Below are 20,224 nucleotides of genomic sequence, written 5' to 3'. Positions count from 1 at the left end.
TTATGCAGAAATTATAAAAGTGACATTGATGTACCTTTGCTCTTTCTGGGAAATTTCTACAAAGTGTAGCTCACTTATTGTGTTCCTTTTGTTCAATCTTTTTGGATTAAAGTGCTTTTTTAAAAATACTTTCATTATCCAAAATAATCTTAAACATGGTTTAAAACGTAATCAAAACACCTTGATTTGGGTTTTACACTGGTATATATAGAAAAGTTTTATATCAATAAATATAAACAAATGTAAACCCTTTTTAACATAATCAAACAAGAACTGGAACAGTATTAACTTACCATTCAGCATCTAGTAGCCTAAAGAGTGATGTTTCAACATTTGAATTTGTGCTTATTGTTTTGTTTAATAGGCCTATTCATGGATATGTATTTACGTTGTGCCCTCTCGTTTTCCCCTTATTTCTCATGCGTTTGTTATATAGGCTACTTAAATGTAATTTATAATTCCCTTATTGTTTAGAACTATAGTTATAGTTTGTAGAAGCTGTATTCTGTTTTATTTCTATTGTAAATCTTTTGTTGCTGAAAAAACGAATCTATATGAGTACTGTGAACTTACTCCATTTAAGTTGGAGTATTGAGGTATTTAATTAACTCATTACCTTCAACACTGAGCAAAACACTCTTTTCAAATGAGCAGAATTAACTTTCAGTCAATTGAACTGACTACACTCATTTCATTTGATATGGGTGACTTGGGTTTTGCAATGCATTGAAAGTCTTTAAACATTTTATATTTGCTTTTATTTTCTATTGCATAACATCTATTTCTCTATAACTCAGATCCTTATTGTTATTTTTGTAATTACTTTAAAGTTAGGGGTGGTTGTGTAAGCATTTCACTGCATATCATACTGTGTATGACAGTGTATAAATCTTGAATTTGAATATGAATTTATTCACTCTTAAAAACTAAATGTTCACTACTCACTGAAAGGTTCTTTGTAATTCTCCGTCTATGGTATCACTACAAACGCCTCTTCTTTTAAGCAAGAATTCAACACACACGCTTCATTGAGATGCACCTTCAGTCACTGCACTCTTTTACCAATTGATTTTGTAATGCACTTAATTCAAACATGCGCTGAATATATCAAATAAAAAAGGAAATAGAGAAGCTGAGCGCTTGAGATTTGATCAAGCTTCACATCAAGCTTTAGATTTTAAGCAGCGGAGACAGAAACAAAACAGCCATATAAATGTAGCATGCCACCAGCATCATAAGTGTATATGTGTGTGTGTTTTTGCAGGCAATAAAGGCCTTCTGCATCTTTTATGCACAGATACGAACACATACATACACACTGCTGAAGTTACCATAGAAGGGGATGTAGGAGAGGGAAGACCCTCACTGGAGTCCTCTCTGATTACATCCTGATGAAAGGAGACAGTGGGGATGAAAGGGGAAGAACCAGAGACACGAGACACTTACAAACACACACCTTTAGTATGGACATTTAGTACGGACGGGGACAATGACTGACATACGACTGGCAAGAATTATAAAAGCTTTTCCAAATGTTGCTGTAATTTCTGAAGTCCATCAGGTTTTGAAAGAGAGTGTTTGTATGCTCTCATGAAATAACTGGTCAGAAATCACAAAGATTATAATTAGGGATGTCCTGATGATTATTATTATTATTTCTTTTTGTTTGTAAGTCTGATCAGGGTCATCTAATGAAGTCAGTGCATACTGCATGATAGCAAATGCATGGCTCTGTAATGCAATGGTACATAAAACATATTTTCCACATTTTATTATTATTGTTGTATTTTTTACAAAATAAACAAAATCTATTTCCTCTTATTATACATCCAGGTACATCTGATCTTAGTGCAGGATTATAGTGAAACTAATACAAACATACAGATAAAAAAACATCAGTATCTATTCTGTTGAGATTTAGGAAATATTAAGAACAACAGATGCCAAGTATACACATATACATTGAGTTACATATACATATATATATATATATATATATATATATATATATATATATATATATATACACACATATATAAATATATATATACACACACACACACACACACACACATATATATATATATACTGTATATATATATATATATATATATATATATATATATATATATATATATATATATATATATATATATATATATATATATATATATGTTTATGTGTGTGCGTTTGTAAACTCATATAAACACAGAACAATTCGACACTCTGAAATAAAAAGCGACGTTGTTTCAACTCCATTGAAAAACCTAAATGCTGGATCTAATTCTTAAAGGGGCAGTTCACAGCAAAAACTGAAACGCTATCATAAATTACTCACTTTCCAGCGTTTTTTTTTTCTACTGTTGACCACAAATAAAAATATTTTGAAGACTGCTGGAAACCTGTAACCACTGACATCTATAGTAGGTAAAGCAAATACTTTGGAAGCCAATGGCTATCAGTTTCCAACATTTTTGAAGAAGAACAGAAGAATGAATCTCAAACAGGACTGTGACATGTTAAGGGTGTGTAAATGTTGACAGAATTGTAATCTTTGTGTGAACTATCCCTTTAAATTTCAGTTTTAAATCAATGTTAACAGTTGGGCTGCTCCATAGTTTCCCCAAATTTGGCTTCCAATGAAAGTGAAAACGTGATAGCAATTACAGCACTTTTCCCATGTTCGTAACAGTGTTTGGCATTATGTCTTCACATGAGTTACCTAAGAGCAGTACATGCTGTATTCTGTTAAGCGTTTAGCTTTTAGGTGTCAATTTGGTTTAATCTAACACTGCTGATATCACCTTGTAAAATGCTTCCATTTCATACATTACCATTGCTGTTATTGGACTGTTTATATTTTCACAGCGGACAATTTATCCATGCATTCCTTTCACAAATTGTACTCTCTGTTCATGACACCTGCATGACAGGCTGACGTAAGAATCAGTTTCAAGAATCAGATCAGTTAAACACATCTTCATACTGATATTTGAGATTTGGTTCCGGACATCCCAAATTATAATAACATGAGCAGGAAACAACAAAAGTATAGTTCACCCAAAAATCCAAATTCTGTTATCATTTACCTGTTTAAATGAGTTTCAATCTTCTGTTAAATCCAAAAGAAGATATTTGACAAATGTTGGAAACCTGTAACTATTGACTTCCATAGTATTTGTTTATCCTATATGAAAATCAATGGTTATCAACTTCTTCAAACTAACTTATGCTCACTAGGTAGGGATTCTCAACCGGTGGGCCGCCTCAGCGATCCTGCAGGTGGGCCGCGAAAATTAACTCTCAATATTATACTATAGTTTTTGGATTTCATTATTAATATGCTATATTAAAATGATCGAAGTAATACACTTTCTCCTGTTCTCTGATTGATTACTTCAAACTCGGTGCAAAAACAGCCTTATGAACGCGTCTGCAACTACACATAAGTCTGTTCATTCACAAACTATGCGTGAAGTGAAAATGGAAATCTCTCTGTGTGTATTTTTGTGTCAACTATTTAATATATCCACATAGTTGTTCAAACTAATGTCCTGTGAGTGTTTTATAATGGACAAACGCCCATACAGGAGGTTCTAGCAAGGCTCAGTGGTGTTTCTGTCATAGAATGTAAATTAAACTTTTCACTGGGCTTTTCACAGAGCTGTTCACTGTTCCTGTCAGCGATCTCCCAATGATATCCAGCTGCAAACTCAACCACCATCAGATTGATGCGTTTCAACAGATTTAGGGTGTTTTACTGTAGTTTACATTCATCTGTCCATATTTAAATAGTAGATATTTAATAGTAGATATTCAGTCAGGGCGACGCAGTGGCGCAGTAGGTAGTGCTGTCACCTCACAGCAAGAAGGTCGCTGGTTCAAGCCTCGGCTGGGTCAGTTGGCATTTCTGTGTGGAGTTTGCATGTTCTCCCTGCGTTCGCGTGGGTTTCCTCCGGGTGCTCCGGTTTCCCCCACAGTCCAAAGACATGCGGTACAGGTGAATTGGGTAGGCTAAATTGTCCGTAGTGTATGTGTGTGTGAATAAGTCTGTATGTGTTTCCCAGTGATGGGTTGCAGCTGAAAGGGCATCCGCTGCATAAAACAAATGCTGGATAAGTTGGCGACCCCAGATTAAGAAAGGGACTAAGCCGAAAAGAAAATGAATGAATAATTGAATGAATGTATATTCAGTCAGACCAGTTTAAAACAGAAGTTGGTCTTTTGCAATCTCCCTGTTAACCTGTGGTTCTCTTTGAATCTGTGTATGTTGTTAAAAAAATAAATGTTAATAAATAAAGGTTTAAATTAGCATTTCATACAAACATTTTAGAGAAAAGGACAGGTGGGAGAAAGAAGTGGGGCCCAAATTGAAAAAGGTTGAGAACCCCTGCACTACAGGACTTTTATTTTTTCAAAAACCTGAGTCAAATGGTTCCGGTGAACTGTATGTCATTACAAAATCAGCACATTTAAGGTATGTTTTCTTTAAAAATCACTGCCTGATTGATAAAGAGTATAAAGTGCGTCTCAGAATGTACAAGAAGCACTGAATTAAATTACATTTTTCCGCACCATGTCTTTAAAATATGGAAATTTATTTTACCACAGAATTTTCAATGGTGTTTCACTGCTAGCCTGCTGATCCTGATGGGCACGTGAGTCTAAAATGCTTTTTAAATAACGCTTGAACATCTAAATAAATGCTTCAGTCTATTTAACTGATTATATTAGAATTACACTACAACATCGATGCTGTAAAAGGAACCACATAAAATTGAAAAAAGTCACATTAACTGTTCACTGGAAGTTTATCAATATGGGAAACACTACCTGTGTATATACTCTATTGAAAAAAGAAACCCATAAATGTCTGCATCCACTTGAAGGTGAGTAAATGTACATTTATAGGTAAACTATCCCTTCAAATTGTGCTACAGATTATATAGCGCTATATAAACGACCACTGATTTCCCATGCAATATATTAGCAAATCCTGATTCCTTTTAGATACCAAAGTTCTAATGTAACAGTAGGACAGTTGTTTAAGACAGAGAAAAGGGTGGTAAAGGTTATCTTCAACTAAATTATGTCCAATTTTGGTGTAAAAAGACATCAGAGAAATATACTTCAAAAACATACAGTATGTTCCCTATATCCAAAATGACATTACACGCTCATTACACAGAGGCACTGAACCCTTAAATTACTCTGTGAGTTAAGTGTACAATTATTGCCTATAAGCCATAGGCTGTTTGTCACGAGGAGCTTGAAACAAAGCTTAAATAGGGAGAGATACATTTAGCATTATTCAACATAAAGAGCTTATTGTGGTCGCAGACACTGAATCACGTGTCTGTTTGTGGTGAACATACTGAGGCATTTACTTATGTACTTACTAGTCCCAGACTGGGGTCCTTGTGGAGTTTAGAAGCAGGGCGGGAGGGGGCGTGATGGGGGTGGCCGGGGTAATTTCGTGGCAGGTGATAAACATGATGAGGGAAGTAAGGCTACAGAGGTGGAGAGAACAGACAAATGCTCAGGAATCTGATGAATGAGGGTTCAGCGAGGGTCAGCCACACATCAGGTATTCAGTGAAAGGACAAACATACGTACATACTATGACTGAAGATTTATTAGAGATGGTGTATTTATGGAATATTTGACAAATTATTATAATTTTTTTTTATATATTATAATTTTTTAAATTATTATTTTTTTTATGCATTCAATCATTAATTCATTTTCTTTTCGGCTTAGTCCCTTTATTAATCAGGGGTTGCCACAGCGGAATGAACCACCAACTTATGCAGCACATGTTTTACGCAGCGGATACACTTCCAACTGCAACCCAACACTGGGAAAATTAATATTATTCATAAATTATTATTATTAATGATGATTACTACTGATTATTTTAATAATTTAAGGTTTTTCTAAACTTTAATCAATACTTAAAATTTAAAGACTTTATTGTGATAATTATTAATTATCACACATATAAACAATACTAGATATTACACACCACTACTTTTATTATTATTATTATTATTATTATTATTATTATTGTTGTTGTTGTTGTTGTTGTTATTATTATTATTATTAATACTAATGTAATTAGTAGTAATGTACTAATGTAAAGCATATTTATATTAATTTGACAGATTATTTTATTGTTTATTACACTATTATTATCAGTAGTAGAAGAATTGCAGTGAGGGTTAGGGTTAGTCATTAATAATAATATCAAAACTTCTGATTACCAGTAATATTTAAGTTTAATATTTTATTACATATAATAATAACAACAAAAATAACAACTATTATTGATGATGACTACGACTGATTAATCTAATAGTTTAAGGTTATTCTAAATAACTCTAAACTCTAATATTTATAATTTATAGATTTGTTAATTTTTCATTATCAAATACATTAACAATACTAGAAATGATACAACACTACTACTACTAAATCATAATAATAAAAATAATAATAAATAGTAATATACATTTATAACGCATATTCATTTAAATTTCACAGGTTATTTGATAGAATGTTACAGTATTATAGTAAGCAGTAGAAGTATTGGAATAAGACAATCATTATTAATAATCTCAAAACTACTGCTTATCAGTAATAATTACATTTTTATTATTTTAGAACACATAATAATAATAATAATAATAATAATAATAATAATAATAATAATAATAATAATAATAATAATAATATTAAATATATACATTTATAACGCACATTCACTTTAAATACACAGGTTATTTGATAAAATATTACAGTATTATTGTCAGTGGTTGAAGTATTGGAATAAAACAGTCATTATTAATAATCTGAGATTACTACTGCTGAGAATACTACTGCTAATCAGTAATACTTACATTTAATATTTTAGAACAGATAATAATAATAATAATAATAATAATAATAATAATAATAATAATAATAATAATAATATGTCATAATTGTTATGACTAGCATTAGTATGAGCAAAAGTAGTAAAAGATAACGTTAACTTTTTTGTGATTTTTACCTTTTTTTTATAGTTAAAAGCCTTTAAAAATCCTTGCTAGAAGGCCAGATTCACTTCTTGTTATTCCCACTTCTTGTATTATATACTCATTCCCACTATTTTGTTTAACACAATAGCCAGTATTTGTGATTGCTGTCTCACCCGGTTGTAGAAGGGATGTTGTGGCCCTGTAAGCCCACTGAAGTAGCTGCTGTGGGGTTGAGCAGCGGGCAGCACTCCAGCATTGGGGAAAGACCCAGGGAAAGAGCCTGTAGGAGAACAAGCCAAAGACTGCTGCCCGAACCCAGAGTGCGGCCGCACCGAAGCATCTTGCAAGGGCAGTGTGGGAAAACTGACTCCTCCAAGGTGCATCTGCTCGCGTGCGTCTCGTACATCTGATGCACAAACATAGAGAAAGAGTAGGAGAAAGTTAGATCCAAATCTTGGCCAGGACTTTAAAGGCATTCAAATCCTCCCACTCACAGTCGACTTCAGCCAAATGCAGCATTTATAGTAAGTTACAGTGAGAAAAGAAAAGCCTCAGTGGTTTGATTTCCTAAGAAAAATACTGATTTTAGTTTTTTTTACTCAACAGAAGTGGGAAATGCACCTGGAAGAAATAAACATGGGAATAGCTTCAACGTTTGCAAAAGTCTCAAAGGATGAAACGTACGTCAGATTCTCTTCTGTTGGAAATAGTATTTCTGAGTCACCCAGGCAGACCAAATAAGACTGTCCGGGTGACTCAGAAAACAAGCGGCTCATGTCGATTCAGTGATGTTTCATTTCCTGAGGTGAACACAATGGAGACCTTACTCATCTCTCTGCTCCACAAAGCAGCCTTTATTGCACAGTCTATTGTCAGATTGCACCAAGCAATGTCGGCTGTCTGAAAGAGCAGACCAGCTGACCATTATCATGTGATGAGATAATATCTCCTCTTAAACAATGATTAGAGAAATTAATCTAACAACATGTAATATGGGTTGTATTATGACCAACGCAGACTCATTTGAAATACATGCTTCAGCCTACATTTCTGTAAAACTGCAAAAAAGTAATGTTTTAATACAGTTTATAGGTCAAATGAACACTACAGGGCAAGTCAGAATTATTAGCGCCCCTGAATTATTAGCTCCCCTGTTTATTTTTTTCCACAATTTCTGTTTAATGGAGAGAAGATTTTTTCAACACATTTCTGAGCATAATAGTTTAAATAACTCATTTCTAATAACTGATTTATTTTATCTTTGTCATGATGACAGTAAATAATATTGTACTAGATATTTTCCAGCACACTTCTATACAGCTTAAAGTGACATTTAAAGACTTAACTAGATTAATTAGGTTAACTAAGCAGGTAAGGGTCATTAGGCAAGTTATTCTATAATGAATATCAATAAAAATAGCTTGAAGGGGCTAATAATTTTGATCTTAAAATTGTTTTTTTTTTATTTAAAACTGCTTTTATTCTAGCCTAAATAAAACAAATAAGACTTTCTCCAGAAGAAAAAATATTATCAGACGTACTGTGAAAATTTCCTTGCTGTTAAACATAATTTGGAAAATATTTAAAAAAGAAAAATAATTTCAAAGGGGGACTAATAATTCTGACTTCAACTGTGTTTGGAATTTTTATGATTTATGGAAGAAAAAAAAAATTCTTACCTAGAATTTGTCTTGTTTCTAGTCCACAATTTTAACTTATTTCTTTTGACGGTGAAAACTAAACAATATTTTTACTTGGTCTCAGAATTTTTTGATATTTGGACTAGAAATGAGACAAAACAAAGTAAGAAAAGCATTTCTTATTTATTTATTTTTTTATTTTTTTTGCATTGTGATTTTTAAATTTCTGTACCGGAATACTGTTTGACTTCCCAGAAAACCATTAAATCAAGCTATTCAAACCATCTTCTGAAACTATATTCATGTCGCAATATTTATTGCAGAAAAATAAAATATGGCAATATCAGATGTGTTCAATATTGCGCAGTCCTATAAAGCTTTTTAAGAAATTTCCAAAGTGTATCTTTAGGTGTTTCTTTTATTGCAGTTGATGAATTTGTTACAGTATAGAATTCAATTACAATTTATATTTTTAAGGTCTTTTTTTCTAAATGAGTTTTTCCCCACATAAATCTCCAGCTTCAGCTCTTACATAAACTAAACTTTACAGAATTATCAATGTTCTGAAGGTTTTACAGAAGGATATGCTTATACATAATTTGCCTGATTACATTTCTCCAAAATATGCACTTTATTTCTGAATTATGGTGTATAAGAGATTTCCAAAATCATCTCTGTAAAAAGCTTGTACTCTTATATGTCAAAAAATGAAATTAAAAAGATTAATCAGTATTAATGTGCTAGAAATGTATGCAAAGTAGTGTAGACTGAATTAATGCCTCATTTGCATATTGAAACAACATTTGAGAAAACATAGTGATTTTTTTACTGTAAATCAATAGAAAGAGAACGCTATTAGTTTTTTTTTTTACTCTTTTCACTTGCAGTTGTTTTGAAGTAAGAAGTATTTAAAAACAGAGACCAAATTGCATATTAAGTTTTTAAAAATATAATAAATCAACAATCCAAAACATTGTAAGCAAACAATATTTAACAATATTATAGAAATTTTTTAATTAAGTTATAAAATTATGTCTTTACTACAATTAGTTACATTATAACACAATAATTTACTCAGAGGCTTAAATAGCCTCTTTTTTAAAGCCAGACATTTTAAATAACTAGGACACTATATAGAGAAAATATTTGTAGGAATGCTCTTCTGTTGAGTGCATTTCAATCTGTGGACACTGAATGACTTGCATGAGGTAAATGTATTGCTATGTGACATTGTTTACAAGATGCTTCACTGATGTCTTTCTGTGGTTGAAACACTAATTAAGCGATTACGAGTGATTTAAGATGTTCATTCATGTTTATTTCAAAATATAACTAGCAAAGAGTTAGAAATGATTGTGCTTTTGTCAATTGGAAAAATGAAACGTTATTTCATTTAAAGGTCAAAAGGTTTGAAAGCAACCTTTACAGTTTACAGTAAGCACAAAACAGCTCATTTTGCTGGGTAAATACATTTCCATGGATTGGAGAGTAGAAAATAGAGATGGATATAGCAGTTGCTCAGGACTACAGGAATTTGAAATTATTTTCATTGATATCAAACTATCAAGGCCAATGCTTTAGCTATTTACTCAGCCTGCTAGTATCTTACCAGGGCAAAGATCTAAATAAATAAATAAATAAATAAATAAATAAATAAATATGTATGGTGTTATATGTTTATAACAGTAAATAAAACCTATACAAGTCTATAAATATACATTACTTGTCAAGTCTGGAATAATTAAAATAATAATAAATAAAAAAAGTCTCTTGAGCATTTATTTGATTGTAATAAATAAATAAATAAATAAATAAATAAATAAATGAAATACTGATTTAGCGTCCTGGCCCTACAACTTTGCCATGTGTAAATATTTTTCTATAAAAATGCAGCATCTATCATTGATAGGTTTCGGATTTTGATTAGCATCCTTACATAAAACCCTGTTGATAGCATGTCCTTCCTGCTAGACAGTAGTGTTTGTGTGGGCTTGTACCTGCGATGATCTCCCTCAGTTTAGGATCCAGGTTGACAGTACACGGCAGGAACATTTCCACATCACGAGCGGTGAGAACAGGGGTGTGCGAAGACAGAAACACCTCAAAACTACGAATATCACCATCAATCTCCAGCAGAGGTTCCACATCTTTAGTGGTGGGGATGTTTTTAGAAATCCTGCAATAAGATGGTGACAATTAACATCAAGAATCAATAACAAGTGCATACCAGTCCTTGAAGTCCAGCGGGCTAAAATGCCCAGTATTTATTTAAAGGGGACCTACTGTGCCCCTTTTTACAAGATGTAAAATAAGTCTCTGATGTCCCTAGAGTGTGTCTGTGAAGTTTCAGCTCAAAATAGCACACAAATAATGTTTTATAACTATTTGAAACTGCCCCTTTTAACCTTTGATACAAATTGTGCAGCTTTGGTGACTGTCGCTTTAAATTCGAATGAGATTGTGCTCTTTTTAAAAGAGGGCGGAGCTACAAACACATATGCTTAGCATAGCATCAGATTGAAAACAGGACTAACGTTATCACTGTGAAAAACTGAAAATGTCAAAAGAAGCGTCACAGAAGGTGGTCTGTGAAGATTAGGGGGGTCTTTTGTGCATCCTTAAACTCCACATTTATAATCTATAGTAGCTAACATTATCTTCAGTAGGTATGGTGTGAAAACTCCAATGGTGGATGGCTGCTTCTCACTCAGGACTGTCTAGACCAGGGATGTCCAAACTGCGGCCCGCAACCAGTTTTGTGGCGGCCCACAAGGCTTTTTATAAATAATAATAAAATCTGGTCCGCTATACAAAAATGAACGTAATTCAATAAATAACCACCGTCGTTATGACATGCCTTCAATTAGGCAGCAGTTCCTGTTATGAATTAAAACGAACCAAACAAACTGAAGGAAACCTAATTGATAATCAGGTTTTGACTAGCCATGGCACAACCAAGAAAAAGGAAAATCAACAGTGAGTGCAGGAAATTTCAGTCACGTTGAGGCAAAGAATATTTCTTCACAGGTCAGCAGAATATGTGTCTGTTTAATTTGCCAGGAATCAGTTGCAGTAATAAAGGAATATAATATTAAAAGATATTATGAAACAAAACATCAGGCCTTCAGCTATTACAAATTTGGCCCGGGACAACGTTTTTGTTTTTTTTTTGCATCTGGCCCTCGGCCCAAAAAGTTTGGACACCCCTGGTCTAGACTGTCACTAATGGATGGGACTTTCCCCCTCTGATGACATGTACAAAGGGAGAATGTCAATCTAAGTGTTTTTCACTGTTTTTATTACGTGTGATTTTACAAAAAAAAAAAAAAAAGAATTATTTTCTTTTATCATTAGAGGCTGGCTATATTCACAAATTCTTGCCACACAACAGTGTTTAAACACATTATAAAAGTTATTTTTGCATATTACGTCCCCTTTAAATGAGTCCTATTATGTCCTTTTGTACAAGATGCAATATAAGCCTTGGGTGTTTGTGAAGTTAAGGCTCAGAATAACTTTTATTATATCATGCTGTAAATCTCCCCTTTTGGTGGAAGCAAAAACGCCGTTTAGTAAGTGTTTTTGACATTCAGTAGGCTTCACAATATATGACAGCCTTTAATTTCATTTAGTTATTGCTTTTATTGTTTTTGACCAATGCAAGCAAATGAGGTTATGAAACCGACATGTTACATACCATAACAATTTTACAATTCTCCATTCTAATTTAATCCATCTTTTTCCTGAATGTGCCTGCTGCCTTTTAAATTATGGGTTTCAAACTTCTGGTTTGTTCAATTCAAATGAACTGAAACCATTTCAAGAAGTGGAAAGAGCTCTTTAGGGCTCCTCCAGATAATTTGCACCGTGTATTCCCTGCAGTAATATTCAACACGTTCATAATATTGCTGCAGAAAGACTCGATTTTGTGGTTATTCAGTCTGGTGAAAGTCATTTGCTAATTCTGATAAGTTTCTATTTTTAAAACTTCCAGACTGACAGACTGACGTTGCTGTCCTGACTGTAGCTCTGGGTAGGGTTGCACCAGCTCTTTGCAAGTTATTGCTTAAATTCAAAAGTAAAATCCACATTAGTGGCTTACTAGCTAGTTTGTAACTACATTTGTTCTTACTTCGGCTGCATCACATGTTCTTAAAGAGCACCTACGATGAAAATCAACTTTTGTAAACTGATTGTACAGAACTGTGTGTATGTATAGCGTGTCCACTGTCATATTGGAGAGATTTAAAAACAACAAGACTTTCTTAAAAATTTCCTGACCTTAAAAAAAAGACCCAAATCCCAGTGATTTGAGGCCCACTGCAACGTGACATAGGAGTGCAGTTTTTTCAGCCCACTGAATTGATTGACAGGCACCATGTCTCTATAACATCATGTATACACATGTCCACAGAACATGTTCCAACTCTGTGTTTTTTGATACGTTTTATATGTTTAAAAAGTTTTTAAAACAGAGTATGTTTGTAATAAAGACAGTAAAATAGCTATGTAATTCTTAACCGCTATAATCACTACGGTCGCATGATATCAGTAAACATGCATATATGTGTGTGCATGTGTGTGTATTGCAAATGGCTTTGTGTGTGACTCATTGTTTCAGAATGGCTGGAATAAACTCCACCCCAAATACATCAAATAAACAAATCAAAGTATTTGTGACTAATGAGCTGTATTTCAGCTTCATCCATGTCTGTCTCTATTACTGACTGCAGTTTATCTGATGTAACGCAGGAGAAGCAGACATGCACATGGGAACGGTGGGCAGGGAGAAGCAGCTTATTTGCATTTAAAGCCACAGGCTACTAAAACAGCTCAACAGCTCTCAGACACCAAAATTGGTATATGCTGCCTTTTAAAATGAATGATCTGATTGGTATTTTCAGCTGAAACTTAACAGACACATTCTGGAGACACCAAAGGGTAATCTTACATCTTGTAAAATGGTAAAATAGGTGCCCTTTAAAGCAGAACGCAGTTAGTAGGTCATAAACTCTCTGTAATGCGTAGTCACACTGAATGACTTAATACCTAATAAGAAGTATTTAAATCATTAAACTGCTTTTATAAATTCTGTATTTATATTTGGTGCTCCAAGAAAACAACAGCATATTGTGAACACAACTGACCAATGAAAATTATATGACAAATTAAATTATAATAGTACATTTCATAACAGTCAGTCACTATAACAGATGATGCACATACCTGCATCACAAGCAGCAAATGCACACAAAATACACATTAAATTATCAAAACAATAACATTGTAATTATTTTAATAGCCTGCACATGAAAAACTCAATTCTCAATTCAATTGATGGATACAATTAATATAAAACATTCGAAAGAAAATTTAACTATACTTTCACCAAAAAAAAGGGATTTGAGAGAATATTAAGCAGAGGGAGATTGTTCTTCAATATCATCACAAGCACCTTAATGTAAACTAATATTACTGTCATCTCTTTCTACCAATATACATGGGTAGAGGCTGCCATAGATATTTAGTTGAAGCATAGCATTAACCCTTAGTTTAATCTAAGTTCAGTGGTGCAACACAAAAATATTTAGTAGTGTCTAAGTTGTAACTTATTGTCCTTTACCTCACATCCAGGCTACGTTTTAACTTATGAAGTGCTGTTGCAACCGGCCTCTGGTCCTTTGGTCCAGACCAAGGGCAAAAAAATAGCTATAAATAGCAGGTTTCAGTAATTTTGGTTGCTTTTCATCCCCCTTTGATTGCTCTGGCCCAAACCAGTTGAAACAAACCAAAATACATTCACATGACAACATCCAGATGACTCATTACTTAGATGCATCTCTGAACAAATATCCAAAACTGCACTTTAATTGGTCAGAATTAACATGCAGGACAATTCCCAGAAGATGAAACATTAATTAGACCACATTTCAGGCTCCACAATACCTCGCAACCACAATTCTGTCTGTGACCTGCCATGGGGCTAAATTACTAAAGCACAAACTGTCAACAAACTTGTCCTCATCCCATAATGCACAGCACAGCTGACTATATGGCAGCAGGTTTAATCCAAAAGTGCACAGTAATTTTGGGTCTGCTTGAGTTGTGATTAGATTCTCACCACAAACAAACCATTCTCAGGTTCAAGGAGATCTAGGTACATTTGTTTGGTTCACACCTGAGTGTGACTGCCACATTCACATCTGCCCATATGAAACAATCCAAAAGAGAAAACAAACGTTGAGTGCGATTCGACTGATATAAATGAAGCAGGTGTGAAAGCACCCTGACTGACTGATTGATTGTCACATTTCTTTAATGTTCACAATAACATACACATCTTCTTTAAACTGTACTAAACCGGCTCCCTAGTCAGCAGCTCAAGTTGCTGAACGCATGTGGCTACTTCTGTTATTTCTGTAGCGCAATGTCAGACGCTTTCAGATAAATGCTTTCCTATTGCAATTCATCTTATTGAGCGTGGGGATTGGTATCAAATAAATCTGAAGATTTGCTTCAGCTGAATGCAGACATTTAGCGCAGCCCATATTTCTTGCTGTATCTTCTCATCTGTCCTCAGCCCACGCCGCTGTCTCTCTACTAAAGGAAATCCAGCTGAATCTTTATAGTGGTCGATATGAAGATACAATAAGGCCTTTTCTCTGCCATGAAGAGGGTGAGCTCAGAGTTTGGCCCTGTCCCATACCACCGGCTGAACTAATCCGATTTGAGCTGTTTAAATTGGGCAGGAGAGCTGACACAATGGCACTCAGATGACCTGTTGCTACAGTACACTGAGACAGCGAGGCAGTGCAAACAAACATCAGCATCTAGACGGGAGGAGAAGATACATAACTAGACAGAGCATCTGAGGTCCCGTTTACACTAATACATTTTAGTTTTAAAACGCATAAATTTGGCTACGGTTACGCCTTTCGTCCACACTACCCTGGAGTTTTCGAGCCCTGAAAACGAAGTATTTTGGAAACGCTGAAGAGGCTGTTTTCATTTTAAAAATGCTGCTGTTCCATGTGTATGGGAGAAAATGGAGACATCTGATTGGGGCTTTTTCCTCAATATTAAGTGCAAAAATTTCAGTCTTGAACTCTTTCCTTAAAGTTCAGACTTTGCAAGTTTGATACTGAAAACAAACTCTAGAGGAGACGTCGGGTAAAAACAGTGTACTTTATAACGTCATTCGCATCACCCTGTCTGCATTGTTTAGCTATCTTTACAATTAAATGAAAACATGATATGCCGAACGTGTCAATATTGCTGAATATCAGTTTTAATAATCAATAATGGCCATTATAAAAGTATAACTTACAATAGGTTTATACAATATAGGAAATAAAGGCAAGCAATAAGTCAAATGTGCAGAATCAGTGTACGTGATTACATAAATGAATATATTAACTTCTCTTTGCGCTCAGCCAAACACATTACCTGAGAAGTAATAGATTAAAAAGACCATTAGATAGAGACAAAATGATTTAAATATCACGTTTGACAAGTATAATAAGATGAAATCCAGCAGAAGATCTTCAATGAACTGTTTGACCCGTGCTGCTCTTACCTGGAGAGCTGTGCTCAAAGCACCTGCTCATTGTCTGGAGCTCAGACATGCACATGTGCTGCAGTGCATATCAGAGAGTGTGTGTATGGTCACGTGATGTGCATTTTCAGCAGTATTGTGTGAATGGCGATCTTTTCAGAAACGCTAGGTGAAACATGGATCATTTTTATCTTAAATCGCAATTTTAAAACTAAAACATATTAGTGAAAACGGGGCTTGAAACATAAATTCTGACCTGATATGGCACAACAGATGTAACAAAGCAACACTGTGTTTTCTCTGTTATTTGGTCTTGGTTTCTGCAATGTCATGATCCAGCCCAAACACTGAAGGACAGTAAATGGATGAGTCAGAGGAGACTGATTTGAGAAACTAAGTGCTAGTGTTCTAAGGCAAAAAAAGAGAAAAACGTTTTATTATAAATGGTTGATTCTAGAATCGTGTGTACATTTTTATCTCTAAGACAAGCCTATTTTATTTATCAAAAACTGAAACTTTAAAAAAAGCATTTTAATAAATGGGACATTCTACCAGAAACATACATTTTCACTGTGACAGGGCCTGACCTTTACACTTGTCCTCCATAAATCATACAATTCAATGATAGAACGCATGCTTGATCACTGTCAGCTCTTCCTCTGTCAAATGAAGTTACTTCATAGCCTTAAAGGTGTATTGCACGCATTTTGTTTAATTTAATGCAAATGTGACAGGAATGACCGAAAAATGGGGACAATTGTAAAATAGTATTTATTTGTAGAATTTATTTATAATTTCATGCTTTTAATCAATTGATGTGAATGATAACAACTTAAACTTGCTATTTCTGAAGTTTTTTTTCTAAATAACAGTTTTTAGCATGACTAAATTATTAAAGCTGTAGGTTTAATTGGGCTGAGCACAAGGACAATGACAGAGTTAGTCAATTTGTAAAGTGTTTTTAATAAAGAAAAAAATCTTAACCAAATAATGCCATATTCCTTTACAGAACCACTCACAGAAATCAACCATCAGTCCATTTTACAAACTTTCTGGGATTAAATACTTTTTATTCACTTTATTTGTGTTTTTATTTCAAGCACAGATAATGTACGTTTCTGGTAAAACTTAAATACCACAAAATTTTATCAAGCCGCCTGTAAAAATCTAAATTTCTACAGTATATGCATTTAGGGATATTTTGTCTAGAAAATATTAAATTAGCATTAACATACATTGAGTTTTCATCAAATAACTGTCAAATATTCCTCTTGTTTGTGAGTTTACTCAATGAAGTTAGCTAAACCTTTGCATTAAACATCTATTTCATGTATTATTTGCAGTTCTAGTTATACAAATTAAATGTTGTGTATGTTGTGTATGTTCTGACTTACGTTATGGTCAATTCTGTTACACAAGTTATAATAAGGCATGACAACCTTGAAAGAAAAAGCATGTGACTTGCTCCAAGTAAAGTCATTTCTTCTGGCAAGAAACTCTGAAAGGCACTGAAGCATGTTGTTATTCCCTTCCCATTAATTTGTACTAAATGTTTAGAAGACACCAATGCTGCTGATGGGCAACTTTTAGAGCAATGCTGTTGGGCAATGAGCAATCAAGTGAGACACGGGCAACTAATTAGGGCAACATGCATTTTCACTCTAGCCGCACTGCTCAAAGTTAGTGTGTTTATCATCAGCATAGCAGTAGATGAATTATGTCAACTCTGTTATCGGGATAATTCAATGAATCTTTCATTTACTTTTTAAAAACAATAATATAATGTAAATACATCAAATTCTGTTTTAGACATGCTGTGTGGTATCTAGTTTGATGTCAATGTCTTGAAATAAAGCACAAAACGGTGGAAAACATCTATTCTGTTATTGTCTACTCTTATGGTTTAAAAAGTTTAGCATAAAGTTAATCTTCAATTATTAACGGAATCAAATGTTTCCCACCAAGCATTCAGCATTATTTTACATTAATAACAGATTCAGTTTACCAAAAATCATTTAACTACTTTGCTCTCATCATCCTCTGATTGTTGCATAAACAGCGATGGTCACCAAATGACTCAGAATGGGAAGTGTATGTGTGTGTGTGTTTGTGTGTGTGTGTTGGAGGGCGAACGAGTGGCTGGGTGTGAGAGCAGATGTTGAAGTCATTGGACAAAGGCCCACACTGTGCTCCAGCAGGCCTGTGTGTCAGCGGGTCACAGACGGATGCTGTGCTAACAGTCAGCTGACCTTCCACATGATGGACATTAGGTGGAGGTTTCGTTCTTAGGGTGGAGCTCAAGGACATGACCAACATACGGAGCGCAAACTTGAGCGCAAACACGCTTACTTGTCTGTTCTCAAAAGTATGCAGTCAAGATGAGACACTGCAGGCGGAAACATGAGGCAGGCTCTTCATGCACCTGTTCATTTTCACATTTTTTCCTGTTTAATGGAAAAAATATATATATCTAAAATATACACTTTTTAGTAGGGATGTCCAGATTCGATCACATGATCAGAAATCGGGGCCCGATCAAACGGTTTCAGTCTCGATCGGAATCGGATGTTACCTACCTCTCGATCAGCTCTCGAATATGTATGTGTGTGTGTGTGTGTGTGTGTATATATATATATGTATATCTATACACACATATATACATATACATATACATATATACATATACATATACATATACACACACACACACACACACACACACACACACACATATATATATATATATATATATATATATATATATATATATATATATATATATATATATATATATATATATATATATATATGCACACAGTTGAAGTCAGAATTATTAGCCCCCCTTTGAATTTTTTTCATTTTTTTAATATTTCCCAAATGATGTTTAACATTTTTACAGTATTTCTGAAAGTCTTATTTGTTTTACTTTGACCAGAATAAAAGCAGTTTTTAATGTTTTAATAAACATTTCAAGGTCAAAATTATTAGCCCCTTTAAGAATTTTTTTTTGATAGTAAACAGAACAAACCATCGATATCCAATAACTTGCCTAATTACCCTAACATGCCTAGTTAACCTAATTAGTTATGCCTTTAAATGTCACTTGTATAGAAGTGTCTTGAAAAATATCTATTCAAATATTATTATTTTATTAAATATTATTTACTGTCATCTTGGCAAAGATAAAATAAATAAGTTATTAGAGATGAGTTATTAAAACTATTATGTCTAAAAATGTGTTGAAAAAATCTGCTCTCCGTTAAACAGAAATTGGGGAAAAAAATAAACACAGGGGCTAACAATTCTGACTTCAACTGAATATATATATATATATATATATATATATATATATATATACACAATTTTTTTCTTTTGAACACATCTATAGTTATGCGGTGGCACAAAGTTAGACCTCTTTCTTGACTTCACACAGGTAGATACTCAAAATCAAATTACTCGGACTTGGACTCGAAGGCAAAAAAACCTGATCGGGACATCCTTACTTTTAAGTGTTTTGTTTATTAGGTACATGGACTGATTACAAGGCATCATTTTAAAGGCTGTTTAATATTTTATATAAACTCACACTGTAAAAAATGCTGGGTTTCACACAATTCCATTATGTTGTCTCTAACACAAATCGATTAAGTTAACTTAATTGTTTTTAATAATTGAAGTGGACTGAATTTAGAACAATTAAGTTGTTCCAAAAAACTTGAGGTTTGTGTGGATTCAACTCTTTTTAAATAAGTAGTTTGAACAAGCAGCAATTATTTTTTGAGTGGTTGCAGAACTTAAGTACACCAAACTTCAGTTTTATTAACATATCAATATTCTGCAGATTTTGCAAAGGGATAAATTGTATAAATTATTTTAAATATTATACTTAAAATATTAATATTATTAATTAATCATTATAATAATTAATATTTCTATGATATATTCATACATGCACTGTAAAAAAAAGAAGTTGAATCAACTTAAAATTAAGGCAACAAACTTCAGTACAT

The 20,224-nt window shown here is 33.5% G+C and overlaps 1 protein-coding gene across 1 annotated transcript in view; it reads right to left on the bottom strand.

The window, feature by feature from the left end:
• Positions 1-20,224, bottom strand: part of kidins220a (kinase D-interacting substrate 220a) — a 116,996-nt gene that overhangs the window by 25,037 nt on the left and 71,735 nt on the right. The window contains 4 exon segments of the mRNA XM_056476730.1: positions 1,332-1,388; positions 5,400-5,510; positions 7,193-7,425; positions 10,657-10,835. Coding sequence (XP_056332705.1) covers positions 1,332-1,388; positions 5,400-5,510; positions 7,193-7,425; positions 10,657-10,835 — 580 coding nt within the window.

This window comes from Danio aesculapii, chromosome 17, assembly GCF_903798145.1.
Source record: "Danio aesculapii chromosome 17, fDanAes4.1, whole genome shotgun sequence".
NCBI lineage: Eukaryota > Metazoa > Chordata > Actinopteri > Cypriniformes > Danionidae > Danio > Danio aesculapii.
Note: the sequence above shows the minus strand (reverse complement) of the source record. Positions and strands in the feature narration are given on the sequence as shown.